Genomic DNA, 17,653 nt, shown 5'->3' with positions numbered 1-17,653 from the left:
TTTCTCTTAACACTCTCTACTTCCTCTCACAGTACTTCCCATGATGCGTAATTATGTGTTGATTAAAGTCACTAATAGACAGTAATTATATGACTGTCTCCCCGCCTACCTGTCATTAGACTGGTAACGCCTTGAGGTCAGGAACAAACCGAGGTCACCCACTCTACCCGCCCTTAGCACTGCGCTTGCGTACAGTAAGCGCCCAAGGAATATGCTTAATGAGCTAATAAATGACTACACGTACTCATTCAAGCCCCATAACAGCTGTGAGATGGGTTTTTCATCAGACAGGAGGAAGCCGGGTCGGGGCGGGCGAGTTGGTCGCTCGCGCCAGGTACAGGGCAAGGGGAGGAGCCGTGACCTGATCCAAGGCCGTCCAAGTTCTGAGCTCGGACCTTTCCGCTCCTGAGCCCTGGCCGCATGATGAAACGCCAGGGAGGGGGTGGACTTTAAGTCACGAGAAGATCTTCCCCGAGTCCCTGGGCCGTCCACGCCAGCCAGGGCGAAGCAGGCTCACCCATAGGAACGCAGCCCAGCCCGCCCCACGCTCAAGGAGTAAAGATCACAATCTGCTGCATATGCATGAGGAGACCGGGCCGCGCTTTGGGGCTGTCCAAACTACGCCTGACAAAAATTATTCGGGTTTGAGGAACTCGGCGCCCCCACAGTTTTGTAAAAGTCCGTACAAAGCCCTCAGAGATGGTCTGTGGGGGATACTGAGGGGGATGGGTCGAGGGTAAGGCCCTTCTTCGGGCCGTATGATCAGGCGTCTGCGATAGGCAGCCCGATCCCAGGATGGGTCCTCGTCCTGTTAACTAGAAGACGAAGGGGGCGTCTCCCCAGCTTCCTGCGGCGTCGGTGGCGAGCTGAGGTGGAGGCAGGCTGCGGCAGACGGCGACAGTGGCGGCGACGCCATGGCAGGGCTTGCAGGTACCGTGGCGTCAACCTGCTTGGGGCGGGATGAGAGGCTCTCCATGCGGCCGCGCCGCCATATTGTCCCTTCTGGGTCACCTTAGGCGTCGCCGGGTCCCCGTCACTGGGGTTTTCCTTCCGCATACCGGGGAAGGGAGGGTGCCACTGTCCGGCTTCAGGAGATGGCTGTGCCGGGACTTAGCCTGGGCCTTGGGGGGTCCCTGTCCAGCCCGGGGGTGGGTCACGGGACTCCTGGGTACTCGCTCCGGCCTCCAAGGTCAGCGCCTTTGCAGGATGAGGCAGGCAGAGCCGGGGTCGCAGGGCTGGGGAGCGCGACGACCATCTCTGCGGCCTCGAGTTCCACGGCAGGGTGCCCAGCTTGTGAGAGGCCTGTCAGTCCCTATCAGTGCAGTTGCTTTTTTTTTGGTGGTGGTGGGGGGCGTGGGGATGAGGGGAGAGAGGGTCTCCCGCTCGGGGCCCCGCTTCAGTGTCTGAGGTGATAGGCTGACGCTCTGCTAAGAGTCGCAGGAGCTTCTTACTCCCTCCAACTTTACATCAAGGATGGACACCGGTTCCCTTTCCTTCTATAGACGTGGGGAGTGGCCCTCAAGGGCAGCTGAAGGAGCGGAATGCCTGGCACACTAATGGCCTGGAAAGGAAGCATGGGGGATGGGGGACAGTTGCTTTTTCCTTCCCCTTTCCAAATCTCCTTTAGTTTCCTTCCAGGCCTCCATGTTCCATTTCAACGCTAACTGTTGTGAGACTGGGGTCTGTCCTCGGAAAGAAACAACCTTTCTGTTTATAGGTTTGGATCGTCTTTATCCCTTTCAGGGAACTGGTGTGTTGGGGACGGCTTCTCTGCCCTGCCTGACATGGTCCAGTCATCCCGTCAGCCTTCTGGACGGCAACACCAAAGCTGGGACCAAAAAAAACAATTCCAGCTTAAGTGCTAATGTGAAGTGTTAGCTCTTGTTTGCTTGTTTGTTTTAAATCAAAGACTAATTAATGTCAAGCAAATCTGTTAAAAGATTTGATCGCTGGAAGCCTGGTCGGTTTCCAGTGACCAGGTCAATTCCATATCTGAAATTGGTCTTGTTAGAGTTGCTACCAAAAGCAGTTTAACCTTTAATCTGTAATATGTTGTTTCAAAGAGGAATCTGGGTTAGGCTGTCTTTTTTTGTTGTTGTTCTCCTATCTTTGAAACACATGCATTCCATTTCAAGCCTGTCCCTGTATGATATACCAAGGACCATGCGTTGCCTGCCTCTCTGACTTCCTGCTCTGGAAATGCTCAGGAATCTGGATCCTGCTGGGGCTGGGCCCTATGGGAGGGCAAGTGGGGGCGGGGAGGATAAATGGGATCATTCCCAGGGAAGATGGTGACAACCTGTCTCTGGGGCATATAGAGGAAGTCAGAGGTCACTGGAGGAAAAGAGATTGTTGTTTGACTAGTGTTTTGTGTATGTGCATGAGTGCACACATTTAAATCTCTGGGGGGAAGTTAACTGCAAATTCAGAATCTCCCTCTGGGGTGTTGGCTCCTGAGGAGATACACATTTCAAAATAGATATCTAGTAAATGGCTCACAGCAAACCTGCTCCCCCATCCAACAGTAATCTGTGCCGAAGCTCAAGGAACTTGCCACTGCCCTGCCCTGCCAGCAGACATCCCTTCCTTCAGTCACACTTCAAATATTCCACAGATAAAGATAACAATGTCACATAGCACCTTGCACCCCTGAAAGTCATGGTACCTAAATCTGCCCCCTCTGGACTTCAGCTGATTAGGCTAAGAAACCAGCATCATGGAGCATTAGTCCGGGATCTCTCACCTGTTGCTGGAGTCCGACAGCCATTCCCAATCCCCTCCCAACTCATCTGCTCTGTCCTCGGTCTTGTGGGGGCAAAATCTAGGAGCAATGACAACTTAGGAAAAGGGGACATTCAGCACTGTGACTAAGGGCTCTGCAGTATAACACTAGTCGTTTTCAATTCTTCCCATTGCTGTCTATCAGAATAAAATGTTTAATGGTATAGTTTGTGGAAAAAAATTTTCTAAACAAGGTGTGTTTGGACCATCTAGGCATTGCATGGCATTGTACTGGATGGAAAGTGAATGCATTGTTTTCTCTGGTGGGTTAACTTTGCTGCCAGAACATGAGGTTTTGTGGGTGGAGGACGAAAATGGGGAGTGGACATTGCACATTGAAGCTCACATGTGCAGGTGCAGGCCACCAGGGCAGCCCTTGTCTGGAAGTCTGTCATCTCACCTTGCTGCACTCACAGCCCTGCTGATAGATGGATGGATGGATGGATGGAGGAAAAGGGCTTTGCCAGGATTATATGGAAAGCTCTGGGACTACCCGCAGCCTCTTGTCTTCTAAGTGGGGCACAGGAGGTGCTGTGTCCAGAGCAGCCTTATGCTGCTTTGGCCCACCTCCCTACCAAACTCTGCTACCTTGTCACTTGGGCTGAGGTTAGAGCATCAAGGGCAGTGGGGCTGTGGGCACACCCCTCAAAAGGGTCAGCCTTCATTGAGAACACACATTGAGTATGTTCATGATTCTGTGGGTTTAATGTGGAAAACTACAGAAACTCCCAGTTTTGAGGCCTGCCAAGATACGGGATTCAGAAGGGAGGAGGTGTGAGCATTGCCTGCTGATGAGTCACTCTGGGGCAAGAGGAGACCTGCCATACCTTCAGGCTATGGTAGCAGCTATAGTCACCCAGCTATAGAAGATGAAGTCTCAGATTGCGCATCCTCTTGAGTCCTGATAAGTCCTGATTGCCACTGTGATGTCAGAGTTTTTAGTATGTTAGGGTTCACTGGCATCTCAGAGGCCCTCTTAGAGGGGGAAACTGAAGATGAGGGGTCCAGTTTCCCTAGGCTGATTGATGGCAAACCAAGACCAGAACCAAGATCTGCACCTCCCCACCCCTATAATTCTCCTTTACCGAATAAAGTTTTAGATGCATTTAGATAGAGGTGCTGGTGATTGGGCTAAGAAACGTAACGGCTCGCTTAGGAGTGGGAAACATGATGAGGCTCCTGGGGGCGAGGTACTTTGTGCTCCAGAAGTATTTGTGACAGCTGTGACTAAGATTTGAAGAAGTGGCAGGAAGAGACACTTATGGCCTCAACTCCCTCCCTTGGTGTTGACCCAGGAACAGGTGTGTAGTGACAGGGACATGTAAAGCCAGAGACAAGGCTGAACAGGTGGCAGGGCCATTTGGTGAGACAGTCAGCTGACCCCATGTAGAAAGAGCCCTGACTCACTGGGGAGTGAGAGAGGGAAGGCAAGTCTGAGGCCGAGCAGCCAACCCACCACACATCCTGACGTGATGGCAAAGGAGAGCCCAGGGCCAGGGACCCGGTAAGCATCCCTAAGAATAAGGAGGCTGGTGCTGGGAAAAGCAGGAACCCGGTAATGGGGAGAGAGGTTTCTGGCGTGAGGTGGGGCCAGGAGCCCCTGCAGAGTAGCAAGGCCAGGCAGATTTTCTTTGTGGTTGTCCTGGTGGGTATGGGGCCTGCAGCGTTAAGCTGGGTGGAGAAGGCGCCACAGCACACCTCTTATCCCATACTCATTGTCTAAGCCTTTGTCCACCCTGCCCAGTACTCCTCTCCATGGGGCTCCTGGATGGAGACCTGGAGTAAGACTTTGTGTTCTAAAATCACCCGCTTGGTCCCCAGCACTTCTGTGGAAGGCTACTCCCCCACCTTTTCCCCTTCCTCTCATCTTTCCTTAAGTGATTACCTGCTTTTGGCCCCTTATCTTAGGACCACAAGTAGAGCATCTATCCCTTTGGGGAGGGGGAAGTGTCCCTTATTCCAGGACCACAAGTGAAGATGTCAGCCTTTCTCTTTGGGGAGGGGAGAGATGGTCCTTTATCACAGGACGGCATTGAGATGGGGTTGGGTGTGTAAGGGGCCCAGCTTATAGCAATTTAAATGGCCCTCCTTTTCCTCCCTCCCTCAGGTAGTGTGCCTATTCCACAGTGGGCACATCAGCTGAGTCTTAGAAGTGTGTGTTGATGCCGCTAAAGAAATCACAAGAGACAAAGTTTTGGTGCGCCTCCACCACCCCGCAGGGTCCTGGGACACTGTGCGAGACAGGGGAGGTACTTTTTTAATTTTTTGTAGAGGTGGTCCCTGTCCTCCAGGAGCTTACAATCTAGCTGGGGAGACACAACTAATGCACACTTAAACAATCAGTACAATTAGCGATTACCACAATATTTACCACAACTGCGTGAGACCAGGGAAAAGCAAGATCAGTGAGGGGCAGTAGGGTTCAGAGAAGGTGTTTTAGTAAAGATGGGATTCATTTACTTTTGCTTCTTGAATAGTTCCAAATCAAGTGACACATTATTTTGGAGTAGGGTGGGCTTGGGAGACAGTGAGAGGGAAAGGGGAATAGAGGGAGCAAATGCAGCAAGGCTGGAATGCAAGTGCCTTAGGCAAGGGACAGTGAGAGGTCCCCACTGTATTTCTTAACCCCCTCCTTCCTCAACTGTGCCCTCCAGTCCCGCCACACAGGCACGTGGTTGGTGCTGCACCAAGATTCAGGGCTTTGGCTGGCGATGTCAGAATGTCCATTCTGCTGGCTGGTGTGGTGTTTGGATCTCCATGGCGGGGCCTGCTGGCATGGCCCTGGCTTCGGAGCTGGGATGGTGCTGTCCCGACTTTGTCCAGATCAGAATGCGGTGCCTATGCCCAGATCTCAGGGGTCTGCTCCCCCCACCCCCCGACCCTGCCCCTTAGTGTGATCAGGCAAAGGGGTTGGGAAGGGATCTGGTATCTTCGTTATTGTCAGTACTGCTTCTCTGGGAGTCTACTGGCCCCTCACTGACCTTGCCAAGTGCTCCTCTGGCGAGGGAGCACAGGGGACCCCCCATTCCTGCGCGGCACTGGCTCCCATGCTGGCGGAGATGCACAGGAGCACCTGATGATACGGCCGCCCAGGGCTGGGAGCTGGGGCCTCAGTTGGGGGCTCGCTGCCTGCGCTCCCCCAACACCTGCCGCCCGGTCCGCGACACGGTGTACGCCAGCTTCTGCAGGGAGTACCTGAACACCTGTGGCAAAAAACCCAGGACCCACCCTTAGTGGAGAGCACCCGCAGCGTGTCTGCGGTGTTGCCGTGCCCACCCCCGCCCCACCCCCTGCCCCGCCCACCCATCCAGCGTAGGCTGGAGAGGCGGGCGCGGGCGCAGCTTGTCCACGAGTCAGGGCAGCTGGAGCTTTTCCAACTGTGCTGAGAGCTGCATGGCGGCAAGCTGATTGGACCCACAACTTAGGTATACCTCACTTCTTGCAATGGGCTGTGTCCCTGGAGGATTTCGAAAAGCGAATCCTACCCAGTAAATGCAGCATTCCAGGAACACCTTGAAGGAAATACGCGATGCCTTTGGCAAAGGATTCCTTTAGCAGGGAATTCTTCCTGCAAAGGGAGCTTTTAGGTAAATGATTTTACGGGCAAAGCACATTCTTCTGATTTATTTCTTTTTACACAAAGCGCTTTCGCCTCTTTTTGATTTTTTTTTTTTTTTCATAAAGCAATTGTCCATTTTGGACGTGCTTTTTTCCCCTTCCGTTTTTCTCTTGAGGGGCTTTTTCCTCTAATTTTTTTCTTGAAAGCATTTTTGCTCGATTCACTTTTTTCCGTTAGCTCCCTTGTCTAATTTTTTTCTGCAGTGCGTTTTTAATCTAATGCATTTTTTTCTGCCAAGTGCTTTTCTCCGATTTATTTTTCCTGCAATGCGCGTTTTTCTCTTTTCCTGTGAATTACTTTTTCTCTAATCGTTGTGGGGGTTTTTTTGCGAAGTAATTTTTATTTTTTCTAAGAAGTGCCTTTTTCTAACTTATTTTTTGTTCCACCCCCACAAGCGCTATATGTTTTTTAAAAATAAAATTTCCCCGCAATGCGCAATTTTTTAAGGTGGAAAATTTTCACTCTGCGAGCTGTAAAGTCTTGCAACACAGTAGTGCCCCGCCTCCCTCCTGGGGTCGAGTCCGGTTGTAGCGGGTTTTTCTTACCGCGTAGGTCGCTAAAAAGCCTGGGTGATCGTCCGCAGCGGTCGCCCGCCGCGCCCCGAGTCTTTGTTCCCGAGCAGGCGCGGGCGCACTAGGGAGGGTCAATGCGAGGAGGACAGTGCAGGGAATGGGCAGGGGGCGTGCGGTGCCAGTGGCGGCACTTGGACAGACAGGGATCGCGGCAATCGGAATAGGACGGGTCCGGGAGGCGGCAATCGCGACGCGGGTTGCGGGTTCTGGGGGTGCGAGTTGGGAGCCCTCTCCCACCCGAAACCCCAGCACACTTACCTGCAGCAGCACGCGGAAAATGTACCATCCGATGATGAGCAGTTCAGCCGAGGCTGCTGCCACTGCCGCCATGGTTCCAAGCGCGGTAGGTCGGTGGTCGAGAGAGAGGTTTTGCCGAGATCCGCTGGTCTCTCGGAGTCCGCTGTTGGGCGCACTGCCGCAGCCGCTGTGGCTGCGCCTTATGTACCCGCCCGCCACCTAAGTGCGCATGCGCGCCTTGGTGGGGGTTGTTTATGAGGAGGGGTGGCGGGGGGCGCTCCTCATTCGCCAGGAAAGGAAAAAAATAATCCATCTGCTCTTTCCATACCGACCCCCGCCTCCTGAGTTCCATCTTAGCCCCCTTCCAGAAGATTCCGCCGTGCTTGCTTTTGGATTTTGCTTTAAAATGGAGGGGTACCACGACTCTGGGTAGAGTACCAGGCGAGGATGGGGGTGCAAGTCTCTTGGTGTGGCACCCTTCTCTCCAATCCCTGGCCTGCAAATTTGAGCTCAGTCTCCGGTGCCACTCCACAACCTACCTTGGGGATGGATGGAAAACCGAAATTAGGGAGGGGTCATCTGCCCCATAGAGCAAAAAAATTGGTGCCCCTTTCAGAAGCCTTGGCATACATAATAGGCCCTTGCTTGGCGCTCTTTTCCTAATATTGAATGAGTTTTAAGCACAGATCCTCTGCTTCGTGAAGGTCCCTGAGCGCGTAACCCGTCTCTGATTTTTTACATCCCTCTTACGGTAGCGGGGAGATCGGATCTGCGGTGGAGGTCGCTACCATAGGGAGCCGAGCTGGGGCACCGCGCTTTGGGCACAAAAGCAGTAGTTACACGGTATCTGTGGGAGGGATACAGGAACGATTGGCGCCCTTCGTATGCGCGGAAGGAATGAGCTCTGTGGAGAAGTGGTTGGAATATGCTCGGGGATAGTTTTCTGCTGGACAGTCGGTCGTTTCGACCTCTGTCTTCCGCTCCCCTCCCCCAAGCCCTGGTAGATCTGCCTTGGCCGGCGGGGTTCTTTGTACCCGTTGCGGGGGGCGGCTGGATCACTGAACCAGGTTCGCTACCGCTACCGGAGGGTTATGGCTACTGCGGCCCCATTTCTAAGTGAGGCAAGTCCCTTTCAGATCGCCGGTCTTGCGGGTCCCTCGCACAGCCGGGCGGGAAGACCGGAGTGCGGTTTGGGAGCGCGATCCCTGCGCACCAGTGGCCCACCGAAAGTACCTCTTTCCAACAAACTGACTGGCACAGGGGCCAACTGGCATTTGCCCCTAAGTGGATAGAAAATTAATTTTCATTAAAAGCTCCTAGAGGTCAGGTTCTATACAGTGCCAGTGGCAGATGGAGCTTTAATGATCCAGGCGACTTCAGTTTGGACAAAGTAACATAATGACTTTTTTTCTGCATTGACTTTGGGAGAAGTTAGCAGGTTCTGGCAAAGTGATGCTGGGCTATTTGAAAAAGGCAAGCTCAGCCGAGACTGCCATCTTAAAAATTTTCGTGGTGCCGCTGCAGCTGCCTGAAGATCCTTTGCCTGTCGTCTGGTGGCCAGCAGTGTGCTGCTGCTGCTAACAGCTTTAACTCTCCACTCAGTGCCTGAGCACCTAAGGCTAGGAGAGATGCTAAATACAGAACCTGTCCTTACCACGTGGGGGCACAGCAGGGAGCCCTTGGCCTTCCTTTGGCAACCACTGGGCGGTATTGTGAGGTCTGGGCCCATTGAGGACGGGCTGCAGCCCCAGGAGGCGATACATGATCTCTGCTGGGCAGGGCCCAGGCAAAGCCAGTCCACTGTGTGAAACCGTGCCAAAGAGCCCTCTCCTCAATCCCGTAGGAGAAGCCCCAGGGAGACATCCCAGGAGGCTTTCCACATTAGTGACTTGGAGAGGAGTAGAACTTCCATGGGTGGGCAGGGAGGAAAGGGCATTTCACATTTGCTGTTGTTAACCATGATCCATTTTCCCAAATAAGTATACATTCTGTTCCTGTTTTTTTTTTTTTGTCTGTCTGTCTGTCTGTTCTTTGTCTGTCTGTTGTGTTGACTTTTCTCTTCAGGATCCCTGCTGCCTTGGTGATCCCGGGCTGACAGCCAGAGAGCACAGCGGCTCAGCTCCTGGAGAGTGAGGGTTGAAGAAAGCGGAGGGCAGCCGCCTGCGCCCGCTGGCTCCCATTAGGTCGGTTCCTGCAGCGGTGCCCGGCAGCCTTGGTGAAGGCCCTGCCCGGCAGAGATCATGTATTGCCTCCAGTGGCTGCTGCCCGTCCTCCTCATCCCCAAGCCCCTCAACCCCGCCCTGTGGTTCAGCCACTCCATGTTCATGGGCTTCTACCTGCTTAGCTTCCTCCTGGAACGGAAGCCTTGCACAATTTGTGCCTTGGTTTTCCTGGCAGCCCTGTTCCTCATCTGCTATAGCTGCTGGGGAAACTGTTTCCTGTACCACTGCTCCGATTCCCCGCTTCCAGAATCGGCACATGATCCTGGTGTTGTGGGCACCTAACGGCCTGCCCTGTTAGCTTTCCAAGGAAGCAGAAGACGGGAGGGGAGGCATTGACATAGGTCATAAAGCATTGGAGTTTCAAATCCCGCCGCCTTGCGGGTGTCACATTCCTGACGGCGCCTTTTTGGCCTGTGATGTTTTATCCTTATAATGTGAATAATGGCACTGACCGGTGCTTTTATTGTAAAATCCTATAGTCATGGGTGGTCTTGTGGTTGTGTGTATTCTGTCCCCATCTAGGTCCTGGCTGGCGGCATGGCCACCCCCCTCACCTCATTACTGTGAGGAGTCTGGGCCCATCCTGGTCAACTGCCCCAGCATGACCTGGGCAGATAAATGCCAGTCTCATTGTCACCTCTGTGAACCCTCCTTGTCAGGGTCTCCTTTCTTCCCAGAATGTTATTGACTCCTCAGTCCTTCTCCTGGTTTCCCTTTACTTCTCTTTGACCCCTTTCCTTTTTTGGGGAGTACCTGTCCAAGACAGGGCTCATTTTTGCACTTATCTCGAATTTGAAGAGATTGCTGACGCCCGAGAGCCTCGCTTTTTCATCCTTCTTTCCTTGTTCAGCAGGCTAGACAGATACATGTCTTGACTGTTTGTTGTCCACAAATCTTCAGTATTTTCTCTGCTTCATTTTTAAGAAAGAAAGCAACAGATAGATGTTGCTCTTTCGCCTAGGTGTCTGGGCTCATGCTTTCCTGCCCAGCCTCACTTCCTTTGCCCTTCCTCCTGCCCTTCTCAGCTGTCCCAAGGAGGGGGGCCTCATTGTGTCTTCCCATGCATGCTCTTCAGCATTGAAGTATGGTGTGTTCACATAGTTCTAGCAGTCCCCAGCTGAGTGAATGGGCGAGTACCAGTGTGTTTCATAACAGCCATGATCCCCTTGATGTTTGGATATTTTTTGGTGTGCCCTGTGTGTGTGTGTGTGTGTGTGTACAAATACATGTGTATATTCCTTTTAAAGAAGCTTTATCGAACATGTTCTGATTTTGGGGTTTAGCAATAGCTAGCTATATATGGTAGGTGCCGCTACAGTTTTTATTTAGCATGGGGATTGCAGAGTGACCAGCACACTGGACTCCGAGGTGGTTCAGACAAGACAGAGGGGAGCAGTGGCCATCATCCTCCTGCCAGGAGCTTCTCCGTTCCTGCGCATATAGACTGTACATTATGAAGAATACCCAGGAAGACTTTGTGACTGTCACTTGCTGCTTTTTCTGCGCTTCAGTAACAAGTGTTGGCAAACGAGACTTTCTCCTGGCCCCTGCCTACTGGAGATCAGCATGTCTGTCCTTTCGGTCTGATCCATCCATCTCTCTCTTGCCTGAAGGGAAAGGGAGGTGGGCCAGGCAGAGAACAGAACTGGAGGCAGTCCATCTACGGAATGGGACTGTGAGGCCATACTTGTGAAACGTTTGGACTGCTATTCTAGAGCTTTTATTTGGTGTGTTCGTTGCACAGCTGTTTGAAATGTTTAATAAAGCTTTATAAACTTTACTTTGTGGTTTTATGTGGCTGCAGTCCATTTGGGTCGTGGTATTGGATTTCGGAGTTGGTGGGGGGCAGGGGGAAGCATGGAGGGGCTGAGTCCTTGGCGCCAGAGTACCTTAGCCTGAAAATTTGATCTGCTCTCTGGAGAGCAGATGGTGGGGGTGGGGGAGGGGGAGCAGGGGACAGGCCAGGCAGTGAACAGGAGGGAGTCTGAAAGTTTTCAGAGATGAGACATTTGCGTTTCTCCGCTCCCATGGCTTCTCGCCTGAAATTGTTTCCCTCCATAGGAGATTTGAGTAACCGATCCCTTGACAAACAACTTAAGACAGCTGGAGCGCTAATCATCAAGGATTTTTATAGTGCTGCTTTTGAAGTAAAAATAAAGTGAAGCCCCTTATGGCATTTCAAGTGGAAAAATAAATAAGACTGGCTGTGCAACCAGCCGGACATAAGGTGAATGGCCAGAAGTGCAAGAGTGGTATGGTTCCATGTCATAGATATGCACGTGCTCCCATGGCCATGACCTTTGAGACAGTGTAGGCTAGTTTGTCAGGCCCTGTGCTGGGTGTTCACCTCTGAATCTCCTTCTAGAAAGCACAGTGGGAGTACTGCCTGTCCAAGGCACAGGGCTGTCGTGAGGCTTTATTGAGTCACAATTGTGAACGGCTTTGGTAATTTCATAATCACCTGTTTTACCTAGGCTTTAAACATACAGCTATAAAATTGAGTGTAATTTTCTCCTGTTCACATAAGTCTCTCCATTGTCACTTTATCTCTTTTTTCATTCTTGCTGTTGCTTATTGATGCTTTCCCTTGATCAAAACTTGCCAAAGATTTGTCTATTTTAGAGGTATTTTCAAAGAACCAAACTTGTATTGATCATATCTGCTGGGTAATTTTCTTATCTGATTCTTTTGTGCTTTTATCTCTGAATTCTTCTTTTCTGGGTTTCTGGATAGATTTCGTGGTTCTGCAAAGTCTTAACAAGCTGAGGAGTCATACCTGGAAAGGATGGTTTGTTCAACAAACATTGAGACCCTGTACTAGGCTTGCTGGGGATTTCAGGGGCAAGATTCAGGCCTGACTCTCCAGGAGCTCATGATTGTAGCCTAATGGGGTGACTTAACAAAATAGACAATTGCAAATTCCAAAAACAAAACAAACAAACAAAAAAAGGCTTTTGTGTCCCTACTCCTGTGGCGGCACCTGGATGATAAATGAAGCCAAGATTATTGCTTATTTTGCTCTTCCTCAGAAAGCAGCTTTCTGTTTTAGGTCCAGCCTGCTTAAGAGTCACAAACAGGCCTCCCTCTGAAAGATTTGTGGCCCTTTCCAGCAGGGAGCCTGCAGCCCACCATCCGCAAAGTGACTGCCAAATCAGCATTCTGTTGCCTCATAATGCTTCCTACCTTGCCAGGTACCCGTCCCCTCTTCCTGAACTGCCTTTTAGGAAAATGAAAAGTAGATACCTTTTCTGGAAAAGAGTAGGGGCAGCAGGCCTTAGAAAAACATGCTGTGCAATTCCATTGGTCACTGTGGCTCCTAGTATGAAATGGTTGCTCACGTGGATGGTAGCTGGGCTCTGAGTAGGTGGCAGTGCACTTTCAGGATAGCATGTGCCTTATGCTTTAGTCAGTGTACCATGTGAGCCTAGGTATTTCGTCTGTCAGGAAGCTTTCCTGGATTTCCTCTCCCAGGAGATCTACTTGCCTGGATCATTTCACTCAGCCTTCTGTTGAGTGCTACTGCTAGTGTTAGGCAGACGTCCTCTTCTGTAGCGACTGAGTTCCTAGAGGGCATGGCTCATGAGGACTCCTCTTGTCTCCCAAGGAGGCCTGCATTGTCAATTATTTGGCAGGTATTTGTCAGAATTCCATGCAGGAATAGGCCTTGGGACTATAGGGTAGACAGTTCCTGCCATCAGGGAGCCCTCCAGGCTAATGGGAAAGGGCATGGCATTGAGCAGATAATGCCAGCAATACACAACTATGGACTGTGTCAGCTCCTAGAAGAGAGGGTCTAAGAGGGGACCTAATGTAGGCCTGGAAGGATTGACCTTCAGGTGGAGCCCTGAAGAACAAGTATAAAGGTTTGAGCAGTGAAGTAATAAATGATATATATATATTTTAACCATCTAATCAAGCATCTCTGCTTACAGATAAAAAGACTGGGATGAAAGTAAAATGAAGGACCACCACTATCTGGCTGCCCTAGAATCAGAAGCCAAAAAGGCTTTTGGGGATAAAGAAGTCAGTCTACGTAAAGCCAGAGAACTGTTGGGAGATACAAAGGGAATCTAAGGCTGAAATGCTGGTGGCAGGCCCCAAAACTCAGTCCTGAGAACTCTTCATTTTCAATTGACTGGGAACCATCACAAACAGGGATCTAATGGGAGCTGGGGAGTAACCCAGTCAGAACAGCCTTTAAGATGGGATTCCGTCAGGAAGGAACAGGACAGCATTTGAGTGGTGAAAGGAGCAGGGCCACGGAGATAGCTACTGCCTTCTCTAGATCACTGGGATTGGGGAGAAGTAGACCTAAGGAGTGAGTGTGGACAAGGAAGGGACAGTAGGAGAAAGGGCAGGCTGGGGAGGAGGAAGCAAGCAGTGAAAGATGTTAGAAAGCCAATTCCTGTCGAATAACTGCAGGAAAGGAGGCCAGAGAAGAGATGTCACCTGTGTCTGTTCAGTGGGCAGAGCCAGAACCCTGTCTCCTAGCAGCCAATGCACAGCTCACTCCCCAACCCACCAAAATGTGTGAAAGGGCCACCGTTCTGAAAAGAGGAATGACTGAAGAAGTGCTTTCCTTGATGGAAGATGCTCCTGCCTGGGGGGTTTGGCCGGTGTCAGCCCAGCAACCCTCCCTCCCCAGTATCTTCCTGAAAGTTCCAGGAAGAACAGAGTTTGATCTGCCAGGCTTCAGGGGGAGAATGAAGTATGTTGAGAAAAACTTCGATTGTAGAGCAGGCTTGAGGTAAGGAAGAGAACCTGGCCAAGCAGCAACTGAAGGCCTCAGACAGAAGGCCTGGGTCTCCCTTTGGGATATTGGAAAAGGGCTTCAGAGCTTGGGCCCAGATAGACTTGAAGGACTGAAGAAGCTTGGTGCAAGGCTTCAGGGAGCCCCAGACCTTACCCCCTGCCTTTGTGACTGCACCTAACCCATCAAATTGAGACCTACGATGACCACAGCATCTGCCTCAAGGCACAGTCTCCACAAATGTTATTTCCTCTGTTTTATGGCCCCCTTCCACTGGCCTTTAATAAGCTCCAGCCCGTTAGGGATATGATCTGATCCTCCAGCTCTCCCACTCATTCATTCACATGAGGAACATTTGCCAGGCTCTTTTCCAAGCTCTGAGAAGCTGGTGCAGAATAAGACCATGCCCTCCTTGAGGAACTCAGATCAGCAGGAGGGAGGGCACTGAGTCATTCTTGTGGGAAGATAATACCATGTCATTAAGGCTTTAGTGGAGTTAGGGAGAGATTATTTGGGAGACCATATCTCAGTACGTCTGTGTGAGTTCATTAATCATTTTTTTACTTTCTCTGAAGAGGCAGTATCCTAAAAAGGAAAACACTAAGGTGTAGCTTTTTTTCTAGGAGACCAAAGTCCTCAGTTTGAGTCCCTACTTAGCCACCAGCTTGCCTAGCAACCCTCCCTGGATTTCCCTCTCTTGGAGAATAGTCCCTGTCTGTCTAGCCTCCTCCCAACGAGGAATCAGAGCAGGCATATATTTGAGAGTACTCTGTCAAATATCCCAAAGGGTCAGATATGACCCTTCTCCAAAGACTAATCCTCTGGGTGGTTCTGGCTTCTCGCTCCTTTTCCTGGACAGCTTGTGTAGAGTCTGTACTTGGACAGCTCAACACCTCTTCCAAAGCCAAACCCTCTCCCTACCTCTTGCCCCACACTAGTAGTGGTGACCCTCCAAGGAGGAGGCAGGGAACCACGTGGCCTTGCTCTCCTTACTCTTCTCTAGGCCTGTTTCCCCATTTATAAGTCAAGGAGGGGGCTAGACCAAGAAGCCTTTAACATTTCCAAAGCTGTCTTCTGTGAAACATCAGTGACATTTATCCTTGTTATTTTAGTCTTACAGATAGTGATTGAAAGGGTATTAAGACAAGTGTTTAATCAAAAGATCTTTTGCATTAAAAAAATAAACTTTAAATCTCTCGGGTGCAGAACTGTCAAGGATCTCAGCTTAGAGCCAAATAAGACATGGAAGGGTCTATGAGGCAGGAAAGACAGACAAAGCCCTTCAGTAATTCCATATTGCTATGGTCCCAGTCCCTTGGCTTGGACATCAAGGCCCTGCACAACCTTTGAAGATAAGGGCTTAGTCTTTATTCCTTTACCAAGCACAAAACCTGCCTGACCAGGCTTGCCGTGGTACATGCTGGTTGGCTGACCTGGTGGCTAGATGGATAGGTGGCTCAGTTGCTAAGAGTCCCTAAGTAATTGGGTGACCTAGTCTTTCCTAGAAGGAAAGGAATTCAGTTTGCCTCCCAAATCTCTTGGCAACTCTGAAGTAACAGAGATTATTTTCCAGCCTCCAGACTAGTATTTTGGACAAAGATATGTGAGAACCTTATAAAGGGTTACATAGCCTGGCATCCTCGCTGTGACAACAGCCCACATGTGGTTTAGGAGTAGCCCCACCAGGTGGTAGATACCCTGTAAGATCTGGATGTAGGTGGGCTCCTGAGTCACTGGTAAGCTGAGGGGAATTCCCTCTGCTTCCCTCTTTCTACTCTTCTCACACCCTAACCCTGGATATGGTACTATCTACCCTGGATATGGCACTCCCCAGCTTTCCCCCTTTTATGAGTGTCTCCCCATAGGCTGGCAGGCAGGTGAGCTGGCAGGAGTGTAGAGCATGAACCACTGCTTCACAGGGAGTGGACTGAAGCTCTGCTGAGAGGTTTCTCCAACTTGCCCAAGAGTTCACAGTTAGGCCAGGCTGGCCTTTGATTCCTGAACTCTGACCACATACTTAGGTGGTCCTCTGCGTTGTTCATTTTCCATTTCTATCTTCTCCTCCCCTTCTAGATCATGAGTGTCTTCTTTAGAGTCACAGTCTGAGAACTCCCTGCAGCCCTGCCTCACTGCCACACACACCCATCTGAGCACATCACTGAGATTTAAGTCCTTTGGTCCTACTCCCTCAGATCACTCTGAGGAAAAACCTGCCTCAGTCCAACCCCCAGATCCCAGCTGCAATATTGTGGGGGTTAGACTACTAGTCACAGATGGGCTGGGCCATTTGGGGGCTGCTCTTTGGTGGTTGGCTTTTGGTTTTGTTTGTTTTTACTTACTGGCCAAATAGGATCCAGTTCTTATTTCCACCCTCAGAGCCATTTTTATGAATGCCATATGGTTCCATTTTGTACTGACAGGAACTGGGGACCACAGGCGCATAGCACACACCACAGCTACTGTGACTAATAGCTCTGGCAGCTGTGCCCTCCTAACAATCTGGGCGTGCAGTATGAGTGATGTTCAGAACCAGAAAGATTGGATTGGGCCTCCTGATCCCTGGTCATGATGACACCACTGCACCTCTAGTCCTATCTCTCCAGTCCCTTGATCTTTTCCATATCCATCTCCTTCTTTTAATTCTTTTAATCCATCTCTTGCTGAACAGTCATACCAGATGTCTCTCTGCTTCTAATCTTGTCCCTTTCAACCCATCAACCAAATGGCCACCGTTGGCCATCTTTACCAGCTTAGGTCATCTTCTGTGGCTCTTGGCTTAACTTTGTCCTTCCCTATTGCCTAGAGGATGGCATTCTCTCTGTTAATGGAGCAGAGCGTTTCGGTCTGGTTCCCACCTTCCCCTAGGTGTTCCTGCTCTGCTTCTGCAGGTGCCCAGCCAGATGAGCCCACCTGTCCTCCCGGAAGAGATGGCCCGTGTCATATGAGAGTCCAGGAGATTGCCCAGGAAGAAGGTGTGGAGGGAGGGGTTTTGAGAAGGAATGTGAAGTCTCTTGTGGTAAGCAGCACCAGCAAGACGACCAAGAAGAGGCAGTTGGGCTGATCAGTTAGAAGGTCTTGTCATCCATATTGGGGTTGGCAGAGCAATGGAGACAGACATCACATCACCATGGGAAGAGAAGAGAATGAGAGGAAGAAGTGGAGATGAGAGGAACGGATCACCTCTTCCAACTATGAAAGGAAAGAGACAGATAAGTTGAAGTGACCCGTTTGGATTGTTCTTTTTTGATTTAGCTAATATTTGGCCTGTGCTTTTCTGAATCAGGCCCTGATGAGCATTTTGTCAACAATACCTCTCTGAAACCTTCAGAGAACATCTTAGAGTTGACATGGTTTTGCCCACCATACAGAAGAGCTTCAAAAGATGAAGCCACTTGCCCAAGATCGGGGGCAGAGCTGGGATTTGTGCCCCATTTGGTCATCTTCCAGAGCCTCACTTTCACCACTGTCCTTG

The 17,653-nt window shown here is 50.7% G+C and overlaps 2 protein-coding genes across 5 annotated transcripts; one reads left to right on the top strand and one right to left on the bottom strand.

Moving 5' to 3' along the window:
* The first annotated feature begins 839 nt into the window (after window positions 1-839).
* Window positions 840-11,211, top strand: BLCAP (BLCAP apoptosis inducing factor). Of its 2 annotated transcripts, none has more exons than XM_012455046.2 (2): window positions 840-930; window positions 9,274-11,211. In XM_012455046.2, exon 2 carries the CDS (start codon window positions 9,450-9,452, stop codon window positions 9,711-9,713), a length of 264 nt encoding a protein of 87 aa, XP_012310469.1. In that variant the 5' UTR covers window positions 840-930; window positions 9,274-9,449; the 3' UTR covers window positions 9,714-11,211. The 2 variants fall into 2 exon arrangements, with proteins under 2 accessions (XP_012310469.1, XP_012310470.1); XM_012455047.2 differs by lacking the exon at window positions 840-930 and adding an exon at window positions 1,450-4,285.
* Window positions 4,974-7,386, bottom strand: NNAT (neuronatin). 3 transcript variants are annotated; one of them, XM_012455044.2, is made up of 3 exons: window positions 7,231-7,386; window positions 6,213-6,293; window positions 4,974-5,984 (listed from the first exon to the last, which is right to left on the bottom strand). In XM_012455044.2, exons 1-3 carry the CDS (start codon window positions 7,300-7,302, stop codon window positions 5,892-5,894), a joined length of 246 nt encoding a protein of 81 aa, XP_012310467.1. In that variant the 5' UTR covers window positions 7,303-7,386; the 3' UTR covers window positions 4,974-5,891. The 3 variants fall into 3 exon arrangements, with proteins under 3 accessions (XP_012310467.1, XP_012310466.1, XP_012310468.1); XM_012455043.3 differs by having other exon boundaries at window positions 6,218-6,293; XM_012455045.3 differs by lacking the exon at window positions 6,213-6,293.
* Window positions 11,212-17,653: the final 6,442 nt, after the last annotated feature.

This window comes from Aotus nancymaae, unplaced genomic scaffold, assembly GCF_030222135.1.
Source record: "Aotus nancymaae isolate 86718 unplaced genomic scaffold, 86718_ANA_hifiasm-v0.15.2.pri h1tg000029l, whole genome shotgun sequence".
NCBI lineage: Eukaryota > Metazoa > Chordata > Mammalia > Primates > Aotidae > Aotus > Aotus nancymaae.
This window is presented reverse-complemented; position numbering and strand designations above follow the sequence as displayed.